We start from the raw sequence: 17954 nt of genomic DNA on the forward strand, positions 1-17954 counted from the left end.
CCAGCAACCACAAAGCAACTCAAGCCGTCATAAGAAGAGCCAAACCCGCAAAAACCCGATTCCTCCTTCGAATCTGGGACCAGATCTCCAACAGGGAAATCGTCGCCTGGTCCAGAACCGAAAGCTTCCACGGAATGGAAGACTCGCAAGGTGAAACCACGGCCAACAAACAACCCCAAAACCACCACGGACCCCACAACCACCGCCAACCCACGATCCTTCATTCACCTAGTCGCTTCCAGCTGCCGTTAGAGGCCACCGCCCGCCATCACCTGACCGCAAACAATGGCCACCACCAACTGGGTGGCAGACCACCGCAACTACCAGTCAATTGCAAACAGTATCCGGCTGCCTCTAGTTGCCACCACGAACTTGGTGGAAAACCGCCAAAAGCCACCACAACACAATGAGCCTCCACAGCCACCAAAAACAACAGATCTGAGAAATCAGCGAGAGAAAGCAGTGGCATAGAAGCCTCTCCTTCACAAAAACCGGCCGGTGGCCACCACTAACAGGGTAGTAAACCACCGACCACCCCCGGAAAGAAAGAAAACCTCAGATCCAAAGCTGAAGATGGGTAAAAAGGCAGCAAGAAAGAAACCCTAACAACCATAGTCCAACCACCACGAGAACGGCGACGGAAAGGCTATGGTCGTCCGGAGAATCACCAGCCACCAAGGAGAGAGAAGCGTAGAGTTGCCGGAAAAAAAACGAGCGGACCACCGGCGAGATGCCGGTGGCCGGAGAAGGAAACTCACACCGGAACAACAAACCTGAAAGGAAGAACGAAGGGGTAAAAGAGATTAGCGGCATTAGTAGCAAGGAGAGCAAGAAGAAAAGCTCAGTAGATCTGAAATTCAAATTGGCACATGCTTGACCAAATCTCAACCAGTTCATTAGTTGACGTTATAGATGCCGGTATTAATAAATTCGGTCCAGATTCCTGACATATCGCAAGACGAGACAAAACCAGTCAACATCATTTAGGATAACGTGATATAGAGTTCACAGCATCATCAGCTTATAACATATCATTCAAAATCTCAGATGAAAAAAAATTCCAACACATAAGCCACAATCACTACATCAGATGCTGCACAACTCAGTATAAAAAGGTTGCGAAAATCGTTACTCTAAGAGTACTCGGTCGGAACTTTGGAGGGATTAAACGGCAACCGGGTTAAATCGGGGATTAATCGTACTGGACTTTTTATAATTTAAAATATAAATTTAAAACTATATGTTTAAATATATGAGAAAGCCATAAACTTCAACATAATTGTCTAAAAACATAAACATAATCGTTCATTTGTTAAAATACTCCAAAAATCTAATTAAATTTATATTAAAATGTTGACCAACTTAGATTTTAACCAACTTTGACCAACAAATCCGATTTTGACCCATTAGCCGACTTTGACCGATTAATTCAACGCATTTTGGAAAACCTGATTGGTCTGTTCATAAAAAAGAATAATCGGGGATTAATCAGGCGTAATCGGGTTTTTATACAACAATGCGTATAAGTAAAAAAAAAAAAAACATTATTTAGTGCCTCAGTAATTGTCTTTGCATGTGACAAGTGTAATGCAAGAGCCTCGATCAACACAAACATGTAGAACAACTGGATGTTCAAAACTGCAGAAATCAATAATCACGTACAAATGAGAACTCCCGTTTTTGCTGCTTTCAAGATCCTTAATTTTCTCCATAGCTTTAAAAGCAAGGCGGTCTAACCAGTCAACTCGCTGAATCAGCCCTCTCTCATACTTATTCACAAGCTTCTCTAAACGTTCTAACTCCCCACGCTCCTCTTTAGGAACCTACACACATTGATAACACAATTTTCAGTCATAAAAAGTCAACGGTATGAAAAAGATAAAACCTAATGTGTTTAAAGATCAAGATAGAAACCAAAAAACCTTTCCGGGAGTGGTTGAATGAATCGATCTATGATCTATCTGCTTACTTGCCTTGCCAAAGCCTAAACTTGTGCTTCCCTGTCTTGAGTTGTTTTTTAACATTAAAAAGATGGATAGTGGCCCCACCAATCAAACCGTCATTCTTCCCACATGAAACATCCCAAGCCTACAGTTAATCGAATTAAATGATTTGTAAAATCTCGGTTTGACAAAAAAAAAAAAAAAAAAAAAAAAAAAAAAAAAAATTAAAATTCAGATCAGCTGTCCAATAGCACAAAAGTCATATAAAATATAATAGGTGAAAGCTTTCCAACTGAAAAGACATAATAAAAAGTTCAACTTCTATATGTATACATAATCCATATGAGGCAACAGCGAAGATCATTTTTTTTTATAATTTAAGCTCTGCTAAGGAAAAATATGACTAAAATAGCAAACCCCGTGATTCATAATATCTCGAACAATCTATCAGAAAACAAAGCATATAAATGTACTGAGTGAACCTAATAACTTACTGTTACAGCAAGCTGAGAGTTGGTAGTCAAATCTCGATATTTAGTACTCAATGTAACAAGTTCACTCCAGCAAAAGGGTGGACCAGATGACTCTAACCTGAACATATTGGTTTAATTGGGTATGAATAATCTGGGTCCAAACGGGTCATGTTATATATTGGTTTAGTCGGAGATACTTGTTAATGAGTGATAAGAAAGCTTACAATTGACATCATGTACAAATATTCACAGACTTGAATGTCTGAAAACATTACTCCTTTTAGTAATCCTGCATCACCCTGCAAAAGTCAAGTTTCGGTATAAAAGGTCATTTCGTTTAGGCAGTTGAAATAGTGTGTAATTTTACATGGATTCACATGAGTTTGAGAATTTACGTTTTTAACGGTAATATTAGAGACACATGTTGTCGTTACATCCATCCGGAAGCTTCCAATGCTTCGCATCAAATGTACATTGTCAGAAAGTGTCTTTTGTGTTGGTCAACATATATTCACAACTGTTTTTTGCTAACTGTAAGCATTTCACTTATCATCTTTCTTGCTAGTGCACCATCTCTAATCACTTTAGCGGTTTCCAAATCCCCAATTTCAGAGTAAAAGTTTGAAACTTGTAACCAAACTGTGGGGTCCACAGGCTCAAGCTTTATCACCATTTGTGCACTTCTTCTTCCTACCACTTCATTACAATGAAACCTACAGTGGCTTAACAATAAACTCCACATCAGCAATTCATCACTAACTTGTGTTTGTTTTATCAACATTTCGGCTTCTTCGAGTAAACCCGCATTCCCAAATAAGTCAACCATGCAAGCTAAACGTTGTTTCTCAGGGTCAAACGAAATCTTCCCCTTTTGAACCATTCTTGAATCGTTGCAAGCATTCAACACACATAAATATGTCACTTTATCTGGTTTTAGTCCCTTGTTAATCATTTCTGCAAATAATTTAAGACATTTTAATCCGTTTTTGTTTCGTGAATGTGCACTAATGATCGATGTAAAACAAATCACATTCGGTGAAGAAAGCAATTCAAAGACTTTGCAAGAATAATTTAAATCTTCAAATCTTGAATAACTTTCGATTAAAGAACACGAGACTGCAACATCACTATCAAAACCGGATTTCAAACCACAATTATGTAACAATTTACAGTTTTTCAAGTTTCCATAAGATGATTTTGGTAATGTATTAATCGTGGTTGAAAGACTAACTTCATCAAATTTAATATCTTCATCAACCATCAAACCGAACAATTCGATCACATCTTCAACAACGCCACATCGTGCAAATGATGTCATTAACGAATTGCATACTTCAAGTGTTGTTTTAGATACATTTTTGTATATTGATACTGAACTTTCTATCTTACCACATTTTCCATACATATCGATTAAAGCAGATTGAATGTAACTGCTATCACCATAGTCAAACCCTAGTTTTAACACAAAAGAATGAACTTGTTCACCAAAAAGTATATCAACATATCTACTCGATAAATTTAATAACCCGACAAATGAACGAATCGATGGCTTTTTACCCCAATTTAGCATCATATAAAAAATCTCCATAGCATTATTTGCAAGCCCATTATAAGCATAGATGGAAACTAATGAATTCCAAGAAATCACATTTTCTAGTGGAATAACATCAAACGATCTTTTCGCATCGGTTAAAATCCCACACGCACTATAAAAGTCAGCCAACGCATTCGAAACAAACACATCAGATTCAGCCCATCCCACCTTAATTGCATAACAATGCAACTTTCTTCCTTCATTAACAAAACTCTCGTTACTAAACCCGCGAATCAAATAACAAAAGGTTAGTGCATTAGGCACAACACCTTCTCTTTTCATCCTCAAAAACAATTCTAACTTTTCTGACATACCAAACTCATTAGAACATCTCAGTAACTGATTCCACGTTGCAAGGTTTCGTTCTGGTAAATCATTAAACAATTTTAAACCAATATCAACAACACCCATGTTCATATAAAGATCAACCAATGCACTTCCTACATATACATTCAAACTCAGACCAAGAACAATCACTCTACTATGAACTTCAAGTCCTTGTTGAAACAACCTTTCGTAACTAATCACACCCAAAACCGTGGAAAATGTCGACGAGCTCTCAACAAATCCTTGCGAAACCATTCGAGTATAAAAATACAATGCTTTTCTTGATAACCCATTTCGCTTAAGTCCAGAAATAAGTATGTTCCATGTGATTACATCTCGTTTAGGCATTTCATCAAACAGTTGGAGTGCAGAGTCAACTGATCCGGATTTCAATAAAGATTCAATGTCTCTGTTATAGGCGTAAACCCTGTCTCGGGGATTGGGTTCCAAGTAAGAGTCTAGATTCGGGAAGGAGAAAGATAACGTGGTTGATGCGTTTCTGACGCACGTGTTATACATTGTTGACACGAGTGGTGCAACCCTGACCACAATTTGCTTTCGCATATTGGAGTTCAATTTCAACTTAATTAAAATTAAAATATTCAGCGCAAACAAAACAGAATCATGATTTTCCGTTGCTATGAATGTCGAGTTGAACAAAATATAATAAGTATCATTTTATTTAGGGTTTACAAACAGGTTATATATTTTACTTGGGCTTTGTTCCCAAGTCTTAATTTGAAAAGAAAGGGAATGAAGTAAGAGCGTCCTTATCGGTTAGCCGTTGAGCCACTCTTGGTGGCGCGGTTTAAACGGTGCTGATGCTACCAGGCGTCTTAAGGGCCGCCGTTGATTGGCAATGCTCCACTATGTTGTGCAACGACATTTTGGATGATGTGTGTGGAGACAAAACTAGCCGTTTGTGGTTCTTTTTTTTTTTTTTTATCTCAATCTATACTTCAAACTACCACTAAAACTCTTTAAAAAAAATTAAAATCGTTCGAGGATGAATTGAGATGATGAAAATTATGAAGAAGCGTTAGCAATTGCAAATACATATAATCACTTTTTCAAACAACACTTTTATTAATGTAATATTATTTTCAGCTATTATTATTATTATTATTATTATTATTATTATTACTAGCTTAATGCACACGAATTCGCGGAGCTTTTTTTATGAGACTAATCAAGAATAAACTGAAACTCCATAAAACTTATATTTTAAATTATTTGAATCGTTGCCAGTAATGAGACCAAATCATTGAATAATGTTGTATAGTTGTCAATAACCTCAATAATATAACACCAAAGAGTGCGTATATATGGATTTTTCACGAAATAGTGAAAAATCAAACACTACATGAATGGAACAGATTGGATTTATATATGACTTATCCAACCGAACTTGCCAATCTCCATGTTGAAACCAATTGAAATTAACCTCATAGATTAGATATACATTAAAACTATCTCAAAATTAAAACTATGACCTGGACATCCAAACTTCACTTTAGCCTCTAGCACAGTAGCCACCAAAATGCTTCCAGGCCCTTTAAAAACTCCTCATAATTTCGAATTATTGTGTATACCTTGCGATGATTTTGTTTTGGGTGAATAAGTAAACTCGTGAGCTATAGCCATCACTATTACTTATTTTTTGTCAAAAGTATTAGATCAAGACATCTACAAAAAATTTATAAATAAGAGCACACATGTATACATATAGACACTGAACCATTTAATCCACAATTAATATGTTACTTTATCTAAAGTTGGAACAGTATATTAGTATTCAATAAATTTTCGTTTAATTATTTCATTTAACAGTTGGTTAGTAGAGGAAACTAAGATAACACATAGTAGTTAGCACGTTTATAAATAAAGATAATTAACATACCTGAAGGAGAAGAAACAACAAATAATTAGCGTGAAAATGCGAGTAGTATTTGTATGGATCAAAACTGAAAACTGATTAGATCAGGTAGACCCGAAACCCTTTTTTGTCCAATATAATTTTTCATACAAATAATTCTGTCAAATACTTAAGTATGAGCACAGAATATGTATACATATTTGTGTGTGTGTGATTTCAATAGTTCAATCATTTCGGACATAATGTAGGGAGGTTTTATGCATCTAAAACACTTTGGAAAACTTTCGACACATTTACACACTTGTGAAGTGACCCATTTTCATTATAGCTATGTTTATCCATTTGACCTGCTTGAGATGAAACCTGGGCCGAATAGACTCATTTAGAAATAAATTGGGTTGAAATTGTATTTAGAGCTTCTGAATAGTTATGTTCTAAGTTCCAAGTATGTAACTTACCCGGAGTGGTTTGCAAATCCACCAAGACTTCCTTTTCTTGTGGCATCAATAAAGTATTTGGCATTAAGAGATATAATATATGCATCCCTTAAACCTGCATACAAAAAGTCAGTAAGAAATGACCAAATATATCAATTGGTTTCTAGTAGAGTTGTCACAATGGGTAGGTTCAGCAAAAGATTAGGAAAAAATCAATGGTGTAGATCATTGATGGTTAGTTTAATGGATGACTATGATTAGGTTTAGCTATTTAAAATGAGCTAATTTCACTTTTGTTATTATATATATAAGAGAATAAGAGATTAAGAGTAATTTAAGATTTTACGTACCATGTAAAATTGATATTGCAAAACAACATTTATCACTGATAATCATCGGTGCATGCATACTTATATAAGGAGTAATTAGAAACAAAACATAATTGTATAAGCATATATCATATTGATAGATGAATATATGAATGATAGTAATAATATAGATCAGTAGGAGCAATAAGAATATTCAATTACCATAACCCACAAGTAAAATAGGAGGCAAAGGCAACCTAAAACCAAAACCCATAAACATTGCAATTAGATAGGAATGAAAAAAATGAAAACAATAAAAACCTACCTTATGTGATTCCTACTTTCGTTCACTTGAATAGCACTTATAGTAGTTGCAACAGAACAACATGTTTACGCCGAGTAAGAATATACAGACATCAACATCCTTGAATCTTGACTCCTTGAGAGGCTTATTAACAATGGGGGCTGCTGCTTTTAATAGCACAATATGTATAACATGATTAATAACATCAACACATATCAAACAAAACACAACAGCATTAAATACAACAACAATATAAATGAGATTACTTATAAACAACTACCTCAACTCCAGGTTGTTTAAATATACTAAATTAGTAAGACCTTACGCCAAGTAATCTGATAAGAACTGAAACTAAGAAACTGATAAATAGGCTAGATTTTATTAGAAAAACAAAGGATAGTGGCCCGATTCGAGAGGGGCTAAGTCTCCAATTACAAGTACCAGAGATATATAAAAACTGAATGAAATAAAATGAAGACTAGCCTATAATATATATATTATCCATAAGCTGTAATTAGGGCAGAAATCTCTTCCTGACTTCCTGGAAAGTCATAAAAGAATTGATTGTGCCAGAATCAGTAATTGATTTGCTTCAGAGGATTAAGCCAGTTTCCAAAGATAGAGTTAAATTGTCCCACCTTTTCAGCATTGACACGATCTTTCCTTCTTGAGTACACTTTCAATGGTTGACTCTTATCATTACTTCCCTCCCGGTAAAACGTCTTGTCCTCAAGACGGAATGCAGGGAACTGTTCAGCCACTAAATCATAGGTTTCCCATGTAGACTCTTCAAAGGGGCGGTTACACCATGAAATCAACAATTCTAGGACAGGTTGTCCAGCTTCAGAAACCCATCGATGTGTGACGACCGAGTTAGGTTGTAAATCAATCTCCCAGTCCTTGGTGATGGGTAAAGGTGTGGTTGGTACCGAAGAAAACGACCCACGTGCCGGTTTGAGCATTGAAATGTGAAATACCGGGTGGATTTTAGCGTCTGGTGGTAATTCCAGCTCATAAGCGACTGGGCCCACTGCACGTTTAATACGATACGGCCCGAAAAACCTTGGGGATAACTTCTCATATCGGCGTTTAGCCAAGCTTTTCTGGCGATATGGTTGAATTTTTAAGAATACATAGTCACCAACCTGAAATGTTAGTTCCCTTCGTTTCTGATTAGCTTGGTTTCTCATTCTATCTTGGGCTCTCTGAAGGTTTTGACGAAGAAGCTTAAGCATGTCATCACGATCAACTAACTGTTGTTCCAGCTCAGCATTTTTGGTTTCTCCTACTACATAAGGGAACAACGCAGGGGGATCACGACCATATACAACTGAGAAAGTAGTAGTTCCAGTGGCTGTGTGGTATCCAGTGTTGTAGGAGTATTCAGCCCAAGGTAAGTAAGTGCTCCATTTGGTTGGTTGCTCATTAGCAAAGCAACGTAAGTAAGCTTCTAGGCAGCGATTTAGAACTTCGGTTTGGCCATCCGTTTGCGGGTAGTAGCTTGTACTCAATTTCAGTTTTGTTTGACTTAATCTAAATAGTTCTTGCCAAAAATTACTAAGGAAAACAACATCTCGATCAGAGATAATGGAACGCGGAAACCCATGCAACCTGACAATTTCCTTACAAAAAACTGCTGCAACTCCTTTAGCTGTGTAAGGATGGGATAAGCAAATGAAGTGAGCATATTTACTTAAACGATCCACCACCACTAAAATAGTGTCAGAACGATTAGATGGTGGTAAACCCGCAATGAAATCCATAGATACATCCTCCCAAATCCGGTCTGGGATTGGTAGGGGTTGGATCAATCCCGCTGGAGCCAAAGTTTGGTACTTTTGTTGCTGACATATAACACATTGCTGGACAAACTCCTTAACATCTTGTTTCATCTTTAGCCAATGATAACGAGAAGAGAGCCGTTTATTGGTTTTTAAAAAACCTCCATGACCACCGATCGGAGTGTCATGTGTTTCTTGAAGAAGCTTGAGTCTGATATCGTGTATCTCTGGGATCACCATTCGTTTATGATAAAACAAGAGCTGATCCGCTAAGGAGTAATCAGGTACGGATGAAGGTTGTTCCTGCAATTTCTTGATTAAATTGCGAGTGAATGGGTCTGATTGCAATCCAGCTTTGATCTCGGCTATCTCAACACAAAAAGGGATGATAAGTGTTAATAATTCACCCGAGTGAGGCCGACGAGACAAGGCATCTGCCCCTTTGTTCTCTTTCCCCGCTTTATGCACAATTGAAAAATCGTATGGCATGAGTTTTAGCAAGAGCCGTTGCTGCTCTGTAGTGGTGATGCGTTGTTCCACTAAAAACTTGAGGGTATAGTGATCAGTACGGATAATAAAGTGCCGGCCAAGCAAGTAATGGTTCCATTTTTGGACAGCAAGTACTAGAGCTAAGAGCTCCCTGTCGTAAGCCGATTTAAATCGGTTAGAAGGAGAGAACCCCTTGCTAAAATAAGCCACTGGATGGTCCTCTTGTGATAGAATCGCCCCCACCCCATCTGAGGAAGCATCACACTCTATAACGAACGGTTTAGAAAAATTTGGCAGCTTCAAAACTGGTGTCGTTAGCAGTGCATGTTTCAGGTCATTAAAGGCCTTGAGGGCCGCTTCTGACCATGAAAACCCCTCCTTCTTGGTTAGGGCAGTGAGCGGTCGAGCTATGAGTCCATAATTACGGACAAAACGCCTATAGTACCCTGTTAGCCCGAGGAAACCTCTCACCTGTTTTATTGATGTGGGAATGGGCCATGTTGCCACCGCTGAAATTTTCTCTTCTTCCACACTAACTCCTTCCGCGCTAATTATATGACCCAAAAACAGAACTTGTTCTTGTCAAAAACAACATTTTGATAATTTGGCAAAAAATCGGTTGTCGTTCAGCAATTTCAAGGTCTGCTCTAGATGAGACATGTGCTTCTCCATACTTGAGCTGTAAACTAAAATGTCATCAAAGAAAACAAGTATGAAACGTCGTAAATACGGACGAAATAAATCGTTCATAACAGCCTGGAAGGTGGAAGGGGCATTAGTTAAGCCGAAAGGCATAACCTTGAACTCGTAATGGCCCGAATGGGTTCGGAAAGCTGTTTTGTTGATGTCCTGGGCTGTTACTCTTATTTGGTAATAACCTGATCGTAAGTCGAGTTTTGAAAATACCCTTGCCCCATACAATTCATCCAGCAACTCATCGATGTTTGGTATAGGGTACTTGTCGGCTACGGTTATTTTGTTAAGGGCCCGGTAGTCGATGCACATCCGCCACGTGTTGTCCTCCTTCTTTACTAATAGGACTGGACTAGAAAAAGGACTGGTACTAGGCTGTATAAAACCGGCTGCCATCAGCTGCTCTACTTGTTTTTCTATTTCGTTTTTTTGGGAGTGCGGGTATCGGTAAGGGCGGATATTAGGTGGGGTTGAGTTGGGTAATAGTGGGATTGAATGGTCTTGAGATCTGACAGGGGGTAGGTCCTGAGGTTCCTCAAAAACAGCAGTGTACTGGGCTACAATGGGTTGTAATATGGTTGGGATGCATGGTAACTGATCAGGATCAACAGCAAGGTGTTGAAAGCTGGAAGATTTTTGAGGGCCTGACGCAACACCTTGTAACTTGTATTGCTTTCCCCCTATCGTAAAGATCATGAACATCTCTTTCCAATTAGCTTGAACCGTGTTTAAGGTGGCTAACCATTGGACCCCTAAAACAAGATCAGCACCTCCGAGTGAAAAGGGGTGGAAATCTTGAGATATTTTAAGCTCCTGGATCTGAACAGGAAGGTTTTTGCAAATGTTGTTGCATCGAATCACGTCTCCATTGCCAATTTGGACACCAAATGGTGCCATCGGATTGGATGCCAACTTGAGTTCACCCACCAAGACATCCGATATGAAATTATGCGTTGAACCCCCGTCAATTAAAATTAGGACTTCGGTAGAAAACAATTTACCTTGTACTTTCATTGTTGTAGGGTGTGGTTTCCCTAAGATAGCATGTAAACTGATTTCAGCGGTTTCTTCTTGGTCCTGATCAAAACTAGGCAACTCGGTTGTGTGAGTTTCCTCCATATCATCCTCAACTTCTAATGTCTTAAGGGTACCGGTCTTGCATCGATGACCCGGCCCATATTTGTCACCACATCTGAAACATTCACCTTTAAGAAACCGATTTTGTTTTTCCGTGTCGGAAATCCGGGTGGTATTTTTGGGGTGGGTAGATGTTGGAACCTGAGTGACCAGTGTTGATTTGGAGTCTGATGGAGGATTTTTTACGCTTGAGGACCAAGAGGTACCCTTCCCTGGACGATGAGACGAGAGTTTAGATTCAAACTCCATAGCCAAGCTCATTGCGTTGTACACAGTACGAGGCTTGTGAATCCTTACATCTGATTTTAACTCATCTTTAAGACCGTTCAAGAAAACGCCTAAGAGACAGTGATCCGGCCAATTTGACACTCGTGACGATCTTTTCACGAACTCCTGCCTGTATTCTTGGACCGAACCCGTTTGTTTTATGCTGCAAAGAAACTCATCCGGGTTTTGAAATTCGGCTGGACCAAAATTCTTGGTGAGGGTTTGGACCAGTTCTTCCCAAAAAAGGATTGGGTGGTCGCTGGAATACCAAGAGTAAAGATCTAAGGCATCTCCTTCTAAATGCATTGAGGCTACCTCCACCTTATCTTCATCAGGAATGTGATAATACCTGAAATATTTTTCTGCTTTCAACAACCATCCGCGAGGATCACCTCCGCTAAAAGTGGGGAAGTCAATTTTGTTATAGGGTCTACTGTGTTGTCGACCCCTCCACGAACTTTCCCCTTCATCAGTCTTGCTTCCACGAGAGTGTTCTCCTGCTTTAAGCGCTGCTATATCTTCCTTCATTGTTTCAATAGATTCTAATTTTGCTGCTAACTGAACGGCGATTGGATCAGGAGGGTTGCTGCCATCTCCTGTGCTATTCCGGGTCTGCACCATATTCGTTCCCGGCAATGGAACCAAATGATAAGAACTGAAACTAAGAAACTGATAAATAGGCTAGATTTTATTAGAAAAACAAAGGATAGTGGCCCGATTCGAGAGGGGCTAAGTCTCCAATTACAAGTACCAGAGATATATAAAAACTGAATGAAATAAAATGAAGACTAGCCTATAATATATATATTATCCATAAGCTGTAATTAGGGCAGAAATCTCTTCCTGACTTCCTGGAAAGTCATAAAAGAATTGATTGTGCCAGAATCAGTAATTGATTTGCTCCAGAGGATTAAGCCAGTTTCCAAAGATAGAGTTAAATTGTCCCACCTTTTCAGCATTGACACGATCTTTCCTTCTTGAGTACACTTTCAATGGTTGACTCTTATCATAATCGTATTAGAAGCTTTATTTTTCACTGCCATTATATCAACCACCTAGTGCACATCAGATTAATTCACAAATTTACAAAAATTAATTTTAAAAAAATGTAAATGGAACAAAGAAAAACTCAAAGTACCATTACCTTTCACCTTCATAAGTATCACCATCATCAAATTACCTGAGGTTACCTAAAAACTAAGAAAGATTCATATTAAGCCCAAAGTTAGAGTTTTATTTTATACTATGTAACTGTTAATTATAGTTGTCGCAAATAGTAGTGGTTTGTTTGTAACAAAAGCCCAAATGATTCAATTGGTCAATTTACTATTTACTAATCATGTATAAAAAGTACTCCACATGTATTTTGGAGAAAGAGTGTATTTTGGGTCAATATTTGACATGACTTGTTACCCAACCCATCCAGTTCGCCACCTCTAAATTAAATTTTGCGAACCTTGAGGCATCCAAGTAGCCCGTACTGAATCTCTTCTTTTACGACTACTAAAAGCTATATTAACTCCAACAACCATTAAATACTTTCTTCTTTCGTTTGAACTCCTTGTATCTTCTTCGAAAATTGGTGACCCATTCTCAATCGATTCCTGAATGGACCTTGCTGCAACTAATTCCATCTCTAAGCTCGATATTATTTTATCTAAAGTCCTATACATTTAAATCAACAAACCCGTACTTAATATTTTCAAACATAAAAATTTTCACCTCGTAAAATCATAAACATTTAATACAAAGGAAGCTAAAACTCACTGTATAACTTGATGAGTCTTGTTACCTCCCAAAATATTATCAGGCTTTACATTTTTTATCTGTAACTAAACAACCCCAAATTAATCAATCAATTTTGTAACAGTCAACCATAAAAAGAAATTAGTTTGAGTAAATTATTATTAAATAAAACACATACCTTTCTTAGATCACAATCTTCTGATACTAACTTTAAACCTTTAGATCTTAGAGTAGTGGGTCTTGTAATAAGTTTAGAGTCACACACTGTCCACATTATGTAACAATTTTTTTGATAAATTTATAAATACAACTTCATTAACACGGTAATTTAAATGGGTCAAAGTTTCCACCTTTAAACTATCAATACACAGTAATTTAAATACATACCTCACATGTGTCAATCCATCTGAAACTCCACTAACAACCAATGCATTACTATGTCCATTCTGTGTACCCTACAATGAAAACAGGTTTTTATTCTTCCTTTTTTTTAATAAAATTATTAATATTATAATATAATGAGAATTAATTGCACAATTCATCACATATATGTTGTAGTGATACCCAGATCAACCGATTTATTACTAAACGAATCAAAATTGCAATCTCCAATGAAAGCTAGCAAGTTTGAGTAGAGTAATACATGTTCACCTGTAAGTTCAAATAGTTTGCCACCGATCGTAAATGAGATGCCTCCGAGGAATTTTTTCACAATCAAACATCGACTCTGCCACTGGGCTCTGCACCACATTACATGGCTGCAACTTTGGACTCGATATATGGTAAGATACAACAAATTGCAAACGAAAAAATAACAATAAAAATGACGGAGAAAACTCACATCAGTTCCTAAGCTTAAAAGGTCATCTCGTGTTTGGTTCTCTTTAAGTTCTTTATGCATCCATCCTACTATCATCTCACACGCCTTACACTGCGGGCTTCCTTCAAATCCAGATGGCACGTCATCACTACGTTCAACAACACTCTTGATTCCCAATACTGCACATTATATCATTTCACCAATCATCTAACTTCTCATAATAAAATTATTAAAATCGAAATGGAAATGGAAAATCGAGAAATTTCATTCTGACATATTGTCAACAGCTCCTTGTTTAGCTTCCTTCAAATCCAGATGGCACGTCATCACTACGTTCAACAACACTCTTGATTCCCAATACTGCACATTATATCATTTCACCAATCATCTAACTTCTCATAATAAAATTATTAAAATCGAAATGGAAATGGAAAATCGAGAAATTTCATTCTGATATATTGTCAACAGCTCCTTGTTTAGCACAGACTCCTATACGGGAGCATACCTGCCCTGGTTGTGCGACCTGTTTTAATGTAAAAAACACGAAAATTAATATTCATATAAGAGAATATAACATCTACCAACATTTTTATATAAGGGAATAGAGTTGTATACCTGTCCAGCAAGCAAATCAAACACACGGTCTCCAAAAACCTTAACCGCTTTCTTACATTCCTCACTAATAAAATTAACAGCCCCGCTTGCGCGATTATAGAAATTAAGCCGCTTTCAAACAATTAGCAAGTTTCATCATTCTTAAGAGCTAAAAAGAAATTAAACCTTAACCTTTCATCATCAGCAATCGATAACAAAAGGTTGAACAACCGAATTCTTCACCTCAATTAAGAGCAATATGAGACAATGAAAAGTATTAATGAACCCTAATTTAAAAGGAATCTGAGACAAAAATAAGTATGAATGAACCCTAATTTAAAACCAAGCTGAGACAATTAAAAGTATGAATTAAACCTAATTTAAAAGCAATATGAGACAATCGACTGTTGCTGCTACGAACCATATATTAAGAATTGGAAAGAAGAAGACTGTAATCACGATTGCAAAGAGGCATGAACGACTGCATGAATGATTGTTGGAATTCATCCAATATGTAAAACCTCAAAATCGAAGCACAACAAACTACTAACCCACAATTATAGAAGATTGAATTCTGCGATTGATTTTTCAAGGTTCCAAGTGATTTTCAGAGAGTTTGCCCTAGATCGATGGAAATTGTATTACCTGGTTCGATTTTCATAATCGATGTTCTTCAGCGTGAATCGTACGAATGGATACGTACACAATGGATACGAATCAGATTCGTATCAGGTCATGGGCATGTGTGTGTGTAGAGATCTAATAGCTCTGAATTTGTTTCCGATTTTGAAGTTAGGGGTTTTTGAGAAGAAATTAGGGTGTTTCTGCTATTGTTTGATTGTGTACGAATTCAATTGTGCAGATCCCTAATTTCCCCATGTTGTCCGCTAATTTTGTGTTTAAACGGTGTTTTGTTAATTAAACAATTCATGGAGTGAATTATGAGGTCATAATCAAGTTTAGAAAAAATGGATGATTTAGATTAGTGTAGATTATCTTTATTGATGGTTAAGATTAGTTCTTTCTTTTTTAAATGATCTATTTTAAGTTTTGTTATTATATATAGAATAAAAGATTATTATTATTATTATTATTATTATTATTATTATTACAAGTAGAATATAATCTCTTTTTTTTTTCAAACAACACTTTTATTACAAAAATAAATACGGCTACATTTTTCTTTTAACTACAAGATAAATAAACTGAAACAAAATAAAATATTAAAAACACTAACAACTTAATAATCGGTATCTCCAAAATAATGACCATCGGTATCGTAAAAAGGCCCAGCCGGTTCATCATTGAAAATGGAACAATAGTCATTTTTAGAGCTTTTAAAAAAATCGGTTTCAAAAACTAGCCATTGAATTTAAAGAATAAAATTAAAAATAATAATAATAATAATAATAATAATAATAATAATAATAATAATAATAATAATAATAATAATAATAATAAATATTTGAATGGGTCAATGTAGTTGTAGTGATGATTATTAATGAGTGTGATGAGTTAAGTGAAAGGAAGAAGTTGAGGTGGCGCTGATGTGGCACAATGTGATTGTCATGACAGGTGACATGAATAAAAATAGTCTAAAAGAATTGATATTAAAGTTTGGAGAGAAACGAAATGCAGGGAAATGAATGGAAGAGATTATTCACGATAATTTTCTCTCTAAACTTTCATTTCAAATTGAAATTATCTTCTTTCTTCTCTTTCATTGTATTGTAGTCTATAGAAAAAAGATATCATTCTGTCATAAATATTCAAATAGTGTGTCTATGTAAACAAAATGTTACCTGTGAAGATGACATGAATATTAAGTGAAAGTGTATGACCTATCATATACTTTCAATTTTATTCTCATGTAAGTTATATACTTTAAAAAATATTATTTTAGGTAATAAATTGTTAAAATGTGTCTGGATATAAACAAAATGTGAGCAATTACATGTTGGGTCATCAAAACTAATTATTTATCTTTTTGAATATTTGTGTCATTTCTTTAATAATGTTATTATAAGTGGTTAACATTGAATGGTTACAAATAAATCATTTATCTTTTTCTTTATTTATCTTCTTTCGACTTTTTAGTTGGTCCCTCTATTATACCCCAAATCGCTACTTTGGTCCCTCAGTTTTTAATTTGGCAATCAGCGTCCCTTAATTATTTTAATTTTGCAATTCGAGTCCCTCCGTCAAATTTCTGTTAAAAAGGTCCGTTAACCCTTGTCATGTGCAATGCATGTGAGGGTATAATCGTCTTTTTACTCTTTTATTCACTAAAAACAAGGGACCACCGGCGCAAAAAATTCTTAAAATTTTTATTTTTTAATTTATAAATTTATGATATAATTATATTATATTTACTTTAAAAATTCTTATAATATAATTATATTTACTTTCCATTTTAAAATACATGTTAGCTTCTCACAAAACAAAATTGAAACAACAAAATCATCAGAGCAGCTGATTTTGAAACATTGTTGCCTTTAAAATAGCAAATTAAAATACCTGTTGCTTCCATTTTAAAACACCTGTTGCTTTTCCATTTTAAATTGAAACATCAGAGCAAATTATGGTCCCTATTTGATCTCAGAATACTCGTTAACTATCAGTTACTCAAAATCATCAAAACATATCTTCATATTCATTGTTCATCGTCATAACCGCAAACCTTACACCAATTTGGGCATTCATCATTCAGAAGTTAAAACAACTAATTAATACCAGATCGAAGTTCCTTAACATTAAACGAAGCTTCTTCATTCATTAGATTCGATTAACAGATTCAAAATCTTCAAGTTTCGGATTGTGTTCATAGTTAAACGAAAAGACGAACGACGTAGGTCGGCGGTGCAATCCAGGAACATTAAGTGAAAACTAAAAATGTAGAGTTGTTCACAATCATATCGTGAACTTCTCTGCAAATTGTTAGGCTGTAATTCTTCTTTTTGATCATTAATTTGCTAGTCAAAATTCATACTAAAAAGTAAAAGTTGGTGGAACCATTATTGCTGATGTTATTCTGTTTCTACTTCAATTCTTTTCGCATTTAACCTTTGGGTTTGATGTATGTATCTATCTATGTATTACTCCGTATCAAGGTTGCAAAAGACGTAAGACGGGGTCGAGACGGTCGGGTCCTAAAAAGGTCGAGAC

At 36.1% G+C, this 17954-nt stretch overlaps 1 protein-coding gene across 1 annotated transcript; it reads right to left on the reverse strand.

Annotated features, from left to right (window-relative positions):
* Positions 1-1559: 1559 nt before the first annotated feature.
* On the reverse strand, positions 1560-4901 carry LOC139860199 (pentatricopeptide repeat-containing protein At2g27610). The gene is made up of 5 exons (XM_071848971.1): positions 2812-4901; positions 2641-2715; positions 2438-2534; positions 1923-2088; positions 1560-1823 (listed from the first exon to the last, which is right to left on the reverse strand). Exon 1 carries the CDS (start codon positions 4899-4901, stop codon positions 2928-2930), a length of 1974 nt encoding a protein of 657 aa, XP_071705072.1. The 3' UTR covers positions 1560-1823; positions 1923-2088; positions 2438-2534; positions 2641-2715; positions 2812-2927.
* Between the last annotated feature and the right edge of the window lie 13053 nt (positions 4902-17954).

This window comes from Rutidosis leptorrhynchoides, chromosome 7 (genome assembly GCF_046630445.1).
Source record: "Rutidosis leptorrhynchoides isolate AG116_Rl617_1_P2 chromosome 7, CSIRO_AGI_Rlap_v1, whole genome shotgun sequence".
NCBI classification, from domain to species: Eukaryota; Viridiplantae; Streptophyta; class Magnoliopsida; order Asterales; family Asteraceae; genus Rutidosis; species Rutidosis leptorrhynchoides.

Bases quoted from the DNA above. Each gene is read 5' to 3' on its own strand.
- LOC139860199 (XM_071848971.1), bottom strand. From the start codon at position 4,901: ATGCGAAAGCAAATTGTGGTCAGGGTTGCACCACTCGTGTCAACAATG.